This window comes from Schistocerca gregaria, chromosome 7 (genome assembly GCF_023897955.1).
Source record: "Schistocerca gregaria isolate iqSchGreg1 chromosome 7, iqSchGreg1.2, whole genome shotgun sequence".
In the NCBI taxonomy this organism is placed as follows: domain Eukaryota; kingdom Metazoa; phylum Arthropoda; class Insecta; order Orthoptera; family Acrididae; genus Schistocerca; species Schistocerca gregaria.
The window spans coordinates 397,740,580-397,748,492 of NC_064926.1; the positions used below are offsets into that span (position 1 = coordinate 397,740,580).

General features: G+C 46.7%; 1 protein-coding gene across 2 annotated transcripts in view; it reads left to right on the top strand.

Annotated features, from left to right (window-relative positions):
- The window catches only part of LOC126281732 (uncharacterized), a 62,645-nt gene extending 59,072 nt beyond the window's left edge, over nt 1-3,573 (top strand). The window contains exon 2 of one of the 2 annotated variants that reach the window (XM_049980913.1): nt 2,571-3,573. In XM_049980913.1, the coding sequence (XP_049836870.1) occupies nt 2,591-3,505 (915 nt within the window). In that variant the 5' untranslated portion in view covers nt 2,571-2,590 and the 3' untranslated portion in view covers nt 3,506-3,573. The remainder of the gene's footprint in view (nt 1-2,570) is intronic. The other variant, XM_049980911.1, reaches the window with a different exon arrangement.
- Nucleotides 3,574-7,913: the final 4,340 nt, after the last annotated feature.

Sequence of the window (7,913 nt, forward strand, 5' to 3'; positions counted from 1 at the left end):
TTATTAATAGTACACTACGTGGTCAAAGGTATCCAGACACATGGCTGAAAATTACTTACAAGTTCGTGGCGCCTTCCATCGGTAATGCTGGAATTCAGTATGGTGTTGGCCCACCCTTAGCCTTGATGACAGGTTCCACTCTCGCAGGCATACGTTCAGTCAGGAGCTGGAAGGTTCCTTAGGGAGTGGCTGCCCATTCTTCACGAATGCTGCACTGAGGAGAGGTATCGATGTCGGTCGGTGAGGCCTAGCATGTAGTCGGCGTCCGAAAACATCCCAAAGGTGTTCTATAGGATTCAGGTCAGGACTAGGTGCATACAGGGTTGCTATTGTCGTGTAACCACTCCGCCACAGACCGTGCATTGTGAACAGGTGCTCTATCGTATTGAAAGATGCAGTTGCCACCCCGAATTGCTCTTCAACAGTGGGAAGCAAGAAGGTGCTTAAAACATCAATGAAGGCCTGTGCTGTGATAATGCCACGCAAAACAACTAGGGGTGCAAGCCCTCCTCCATGAAAAACATGACCACACCATAACACCACGACCTCCGAATTTTATTGTTGGCACTACACACTCTGGCAGATAACGTTTACAAGACAATCGCCATACTGACAACCTACCATCGGATCGCCACACTGTGTACCGGGATTCGTCGCTCCACGCAACGTTTTATCACTGTTCAATTGTCCAATGTTTATGCTCCTTACAGTAAGCGAGGCGTCGTTTGGCTTTTCTCAGCGTGATGTGTGGCTTATGAGCAGCCGCTCCACCATGAAATCCCAGTTTTCTCAATCCCCCCAGCCTAACTGTCATAGTAATTCAGTGGATCCTGATGCAGTTTGTAATTTCTGTCTGATGGTATGAATAGATGTCTGCCTATTACACATTACTGCCCTCTTCAACTGTCGGCGGTGTGTCAGTCAACACACAAGGTCGGCCTATACGCTTTTGTGCTGTACGTCTCCTTTCACGTTTCCACTTCACTATCACATCGGAAACAGTGGACCTAGGGATGTTTAGGAGTGTGGAAATCTCGCGTACAGACGTATGACACAAGTGACACCCAATCACCTGAACACGTTCGAAGTCCGTGAGTTCCTAGGAGTGCCCCATTCTGCTCTCTCAAGATGTCCTTTGACTACCAATGTCGCTGATATGGAGTGCCTGGCAGAAGGTGGCATCACAATTTACCTAATATGAAAACGTATGTTTTTGTGTGTGTGTCCGGATACTTTTGATCACATAGTGTATATTCCGCACCTTCCAATTGTAATACCTTTTAAAGCTTTTCTCGAACAGTCTTCTATCTTATTGATATCCTTAACTTAAAACAAACTTGTATGTAGGATTTTAGATTGTTTCACATCTTGTACACCTTCCCTTCCATTAACTGTAATTGGCTGAGATTATTGTAGCACTCCTCTTCCATTTCATCCTCACATACCGAAAAACACACATTTACACACGCACGCGGACACACACACACACACACACACACACACACACACACACACACACACACACTGTTTTTTCGAAGTTTAGTCTCAATGATTTTCAGTTACGTTAGCATTGCACTTCAAAGATGACATTTACTCCGTGTGTGCTCCTCATTATCCATGTGTTATATCTTTTCCGGCGCTGGTCGGTAGTGCCGTATCGTCTTTGACGACGATACAATACTGAGTCATAGTCTGATGATGATACTGTAAGCCGAAACCTGATTATCTAAATACATTAACAGTTCAGAGCTTCACAGTGCTCTTCTTTCAATTAAAATTAAGAGGTAATATTCATTACATCAGACTGAAATACTGAGCCATTCTAGTTTTCTTCATGCAGTGATAGTACATTGCTGTTGGCAAACGTGTCGACAGCTAACAAACTGAGAACTGATGCTATTTTCATTTCGGTCGGACGTTCGTTGTCTATTGTTGTGACCCACCCATTTTCGTGTCGTACTTTGCTTTTGATGTTTGACAAGTTTCATGTCATTTACATCTGTAGCCTTGTATTGTATTGTGCTTGTATTTGTATTTTAACTGGGGACCTATGGAAAGACGGAGAGGCTCCGTCCCCGCCGCAGCGGTCCACAGCCCCACGACGACTACTGCAGCCCACTTCAGCCCCCCCCCCCCCCAATCCCCGCCGCCCCGCACCAAACGCAGGGTTCTTGTGTGGTTCGGCCGCCGGTGGACCCCCCCCCCCCCCCCCCCCCCCAGGGAACGTCTCACACCAGTCGAGTGTAACCTCTATGTTTGCGTGGTAGAGTAATGGTAGTGTACGCGTACGTGAAGAACTTGTTTGCACAGATATCGCCGACATAGTGTAACTGAAGCGGAATAAGGGGAACCAGCCTGTATTCGCCGAGGCAGATGGAAAACCGCCTAAAAACCATCCACAGACTGGCCAGCTCACCGGACCTCGACACAAATCCGGCGGGCGGATTCGTGCCGGGGACCAGGCGCTCCTTCCCGCCCGGAAAGCCGTGCGTTACACCGCATGGCCAACCGGGCGGGCCCTTTGTAGCCTTACTTCGTGGTGGTTCTTGTTTTTCAGAGAGGAGACTCAGGTTGTTTGTTGACAGGCGACATGCTGCTGTGGGCCTTTGAGGTGGCGCTGTGTGTGCTGGGGCCCTACTTGACGGCCACGGGCATCATCCGGTTGGCCTCTGCAACGCCGTCTGCTGCCTTTCGCATCTTCGACGACAAAGGCTTCCCGTCTGTGACTCCCTATGTGATCTGTACCACCGTGGGGATATTTTTCATCGTCTGCGGCGTCGTCATACACTTAGTGTACGTAAGAAATGGAGAATTAAGGCCAGAGCTTGCCATGGGTACCTTCACGATCATGGCGGTGGGTCTCTTCTTTACGGCTTACGGCATCTTCTTGCTGGCTTTGGAGAATGATCCTACTATAATCGACGCGTACCGCGCGTTCTTCAGTGTGTTGTTCGTACTTCTTTGGCTTGCAGTACACTCTACTACAGGTGACCTGGTACCGAGGCCGTTGACGGTGACGTTGACCTTCCTGACGACCTGTGTGGCCGCCACATGTGTCATCCGGCTGGCGTGGGTGGTGGCGACCTCCACCCTCCGTCGCTGTGGCTCTGGCCTCGACGCCGTGTCGTTAGTGCTGGCCGACGTGTGGGACGCACTCTTAGGGGTGTTGTTCGCGGTGCTGGCGCTCGGCGTGCACTTTGGAACAGATGACAACCAGCCGCGTGAATTCACAGTGACGCTGAGCCTGATAGGGGCCTGCCTCATGGCCACAGGCATCTACCAGCTGGCCTGTGACATGGCGCCTGCGGTGACGCACGCGTACCGTGCGCTGTTCGGTGTGCTGCTCACATTCATCGGCCTCCTCTTGATCGTGGTGCACGATGCAGCTACGTATTCTGGACCATGGTGCCAAGCAGGGTTTCCCAGTACTGTGCAACAGAGTCCCACCTCACCAGAATGGCATTTTTTAAATTGTTTCTCAATTCACCGTACTGTTCATAGTTAATCTGATCCTGTGATAAACTTGCCTGTGATGGATACCTTAATGTGGTAAATGCATTTTGATTCCTTTCACACTTGTTGTTCGTTTATTTATGAACTACATTTCGATGGCCTAGTGATTACCGGTATAAACATCTGTTCACGTATCTGTGGTTGAAGATTTGAATGGCGTTCTTGGGAAATAGAAACTGAAATCATAGGAAGGCATGCTCCGGTGTCAAAGGGTTGGGGGTTGGGTTCGGTTGGGTTATGTTGCTTGGGGGAAGAGACCAAACTGCGAGGTCATCGGTCTCATCGGATTAGGGAAGGACGGGGAAGGAAGTCGGCCGTGCCCTTTCAAAGGAACCATCCCGGCATTTGCCTGGAGAGATATAGGGAAATCACGGAAAACTTAAATCAGGATGGCCGGACGCGGGATTGAACCGTCGTCCTCCCGAATGCGAGCGGAGTCAAAGAGTGGATAACATCGCATTTAACAGACTAAAAAGCCAAACAGATTCTGTTAAGGCCCTGATGAGAGCAAGCTAAAATCTTCTCTCCCTGACACATTGATGATGGTGACATAAATGAAAAGTTGGTGATATCCATCAGTGCTTCAGAGTAGTCGCCTTACCAGCATTATATGCAAATGGATAGACTGGATGATTCTGACTTCATACAATTCTCTGTTTTCTATGGTTTATAACGGAAAGTAACGCTAATAACCGCGAATTCTGCGCCTTCGATCACGGCCGCATTTTGCTTGTCCTTGTATTGGTTACGACCTTCGAGGTAGAAAACGCAATCGACTTTTCCTGTGATGTCGTATAAAAGAGTACTGCAAATTTACCGCCGTCATTTCGCAGCATTACCATCCACTTAACGTGATTGTGTACCCTTTGGAAGTAGCGTCTGCACGTTGCAAGAGCTGAACAACAGAAACAGCGGGGGTGTATCCGTGTCTTTGACTACAAATTGGTTCAGCTTTGTGTACCACAGAGAATGGCGGACACATTTGCTTTAATGCCCCTGCGTAAGTTGGTAGGTAGTACCAGTTCCGGTGGACTCTACAGTGTTGCCAGGTTGCTGATGATGTCATTGATGACATCATGCACTGTTGCCCAATCTCCAATCCCCCATTCCTGCTCCCACCCCCTCTGACATACGCCAAATACCCTGTGTACAAAACGGTGGGCAATTCAAAGTTTGGTGGGAAATTCAAAAATAACCCAACAGGTTTTCTCTAAATCCAGTTATATCACTGTAGAAGTAGAGCTGTTGTCCTTAGTATAAACTGGCACTGAACACAAGATGGTGCAAGCATGTCACTTACGCTGAGTACAGATTTGAAGATGGCCACTGGGTTTTCCCTGGTCACACACCATTCTCCGCCTCCATTCTGGATTTCTCAGCTCGTGGATGAAGGTTTAAGAAGTAGGTCACTTGTGATAAGTACAGAATCCAGCATGTCACCTGGGATTTCTCCATCAGCCCTATAAAGTCACAGTTCAAAATGATGACCTGCTGTATTCTGGGACAGCAAGCATTGTTCTGTTTTAAGTTTAAAATATTGGGAAATTCAGAAATGACCAATAGCCCAAAGAAGTGTCATACAGTATCACCTCACTTCAAATTCAGTTCAAAAATCAGGAGCTAGCCCAGTTCCCCATAGTTTAAACAATTTTTCCTCTAATGTTAAAGTCTAAATGGTTCAAATGGCTCTGAGCACTATGGGACTCAACTGCTGAGGTCATAAGTCCCCTAGAACTTAGAACTACTTAAACCTAACTAACCTAAGGACATCACACACATCCATGCCCGAGGCAGGATTCGAACCTGCGACCGTAGCAGTCTCGCGGCTCCGGACTGAGCGCCTAGAACCGCTAGACCACCGCGGCCGGCTAAAGTCTAAACAACTGCCCCTCTGACACAGCAGTTTAAACAATTACCACCATAAATTTGGAACTGACTTGTCCTAAGTCTCTGGCATTTAGTTTTAACAAATTCCCTCCCACACTAATTTCCATAAGTTTAAAATGATAGGACATGCAAAAAATCGGTAAGTCTAAAGTAAAGAAAAACGAATGGCGAGAATACAAATGGTTTGACGATAAGAACCTGTATGAAACATTATTCCAAATTATTAGATGAATGCGAGTTTCATGACGTCACCTGCATTGGATATAAATGTTTATCCAGTTGTGACACATGAAAATCTGTGCCAGATCAGGACTCAGACCCATGTTTCCTGCTTATCATAAGTGGTCGCCTTAACCATTTCAGCTATCCATTTACTCTTATCGGCCCAATAAAAACCTCCATATGTCACTATTAATTCCTTATATCTCAGTCTTATGTACAGTCGTGGACAGAACGAACGAGACTCCTCGCCTTTTCGTTATGCTGATCCGCACATCTTTAAAGTCTGCTACACAGCATAACAGTCAAGGCGACGAAGTGCTACCAACATACTATGCACAGGCGTGAAACTGACAAACTATCCGAACTTTGTCAAACTGTTTTAAGTCATGTAAGACTATATTAATACTGATTAGTGTGTTAAACACAACACCTAAATATAAGATATAAATGAAAAAAGAAACGCTAATTAGTATGAACTGTACTAATAAAAATGAATTTCAGCTTATCGAGATAACACAACTGTTCTAGTAAAATAAAGTACCCCAGATCGTTACGAATTAGCAAAATATTAACCGCATTCGGCCGCGAAACGGTTTGTGTCAACTTTCAGACGAGTCATAGTGGGTTACCGTTGCTGACCTACCATGAAAGCGTGCAAATTTAGCAATGCGTGAAGATTCATAACGAAATTCAGTTAAAAATCATTCAGTGCCACACGTAAGTCAATTCAATTACTGACAGAATCGGAAAAAGGAAGACAGTAACAAGTATGAAATTCTACAAGAGTTTCATATTGACATACACAGGGCGCCAGTACAGAATAAATGTTGCACTAAAACGTATTGGGGGTGCGAGAATTTCTTAAAATTGCTTTACTGATATTCTACCTGCCTCCATCGAGATTAGAACTGAAAAGAAACCAGACCTTCCTTTCACTACGCTAGCAGACAACCCAGGCAAACAGCCCTCTATTACACCCCAGACGTGAATAAGCCGGCAATTTCACAATGAAAATGGCAAAATGATCTGCAGTTTCTGTTGTATAGAGCTTTCTGTACTCTAAAACATGAATTTTCTACCTTTATGTCAGCGCTTATGTGATAATCTTTCGGGATGTTTATCGAAATAGCAAAATACTGTTATTAGCGAGTAACGGCAACTGGTTCTACATCACGCTGGTGACTACTTTGAAGGACAGTAACAGGTGCAAACATGTAACTCTTTTGTATCGGTTGTGAATAAATAGTTGCCACTAAGTTCCAACCATCGTATAGTCTTACAGGTGATTGAAAACATTCTGACAAAGTTTGGATAGTTCGTCAATTTCACGCCTGTGCATAGTATGTTGGTAGCACTTGGTCGCCTTGCCTGTTATACTGTGTAGCGGACTCTAAAGCCGTGCGGATCAGCATAACGAAAAGGCGAGGTATCTCGCTCGTTTTGTCCACGACTGTACATCTGCCGTTAAGCTCGCAAATTGCTTGATTCCTGCTCAGGGAGAACGACTTTACCACAAGGAATCGAGACCATTTTTACGCTCCATTTTATGATACATACAAATGATATGACAGCAGCTTTATGACATATTATTCCAAATTATTTGCTCTATAGGGCTCCGGCTCAGACTCGCACAGTCATCAAGAAAGAGCTGGGCAGGATGCAGTTAAGATGAACAAGCTATGCTCAAAGGCTGCAAGAAAACATCAATAGCAATAACACATTTTATGTACTCGAATTGTTGTCCTGCCAATGCAGAAAACGTCGGGTGCCGGCGGTTACGTCCGGGGCGGCCGTCGACCCGTGGAGGCCGTCGACCAGTGGAGGCCGACGGGCTGCGGCTCTATGTATCGAACTCCGAAGAGCTCTCATCGACGTCGAACGTTTGCACTCAGTCACGCCCCAAGATCCACCTGAAGTATTTGCTGATACCTGTTTAGGATTCCTGTTTAGGAGATAGATGCCAGCAGCATCTCTGTTGGCCTCAGGAACGGGATGAGCAGCGGCAGTGGCCATCCCTCTCGATGATGGATGATGGACAGCAACCTGGTCATGCTAGTTACGTCTCCACCAGGTCTGCAGGTGGCGGCGGACTCCACGCCCCACCAGGATTGCCTTCGAAGTTGGTAACGCAGCTGGCAGTAGCATCGTCCTTCCAGCCAGCCTTCCATAGACGATCAAAAACAGCTAGGTGTGCCGAGGATCGACCGCCATAGCCCCCACCCGTCTTACTGGATAGCTGCAACTGCCACAATGGCTGAGACCAGGTACTGGGCAGTCGGAAATCCACACTC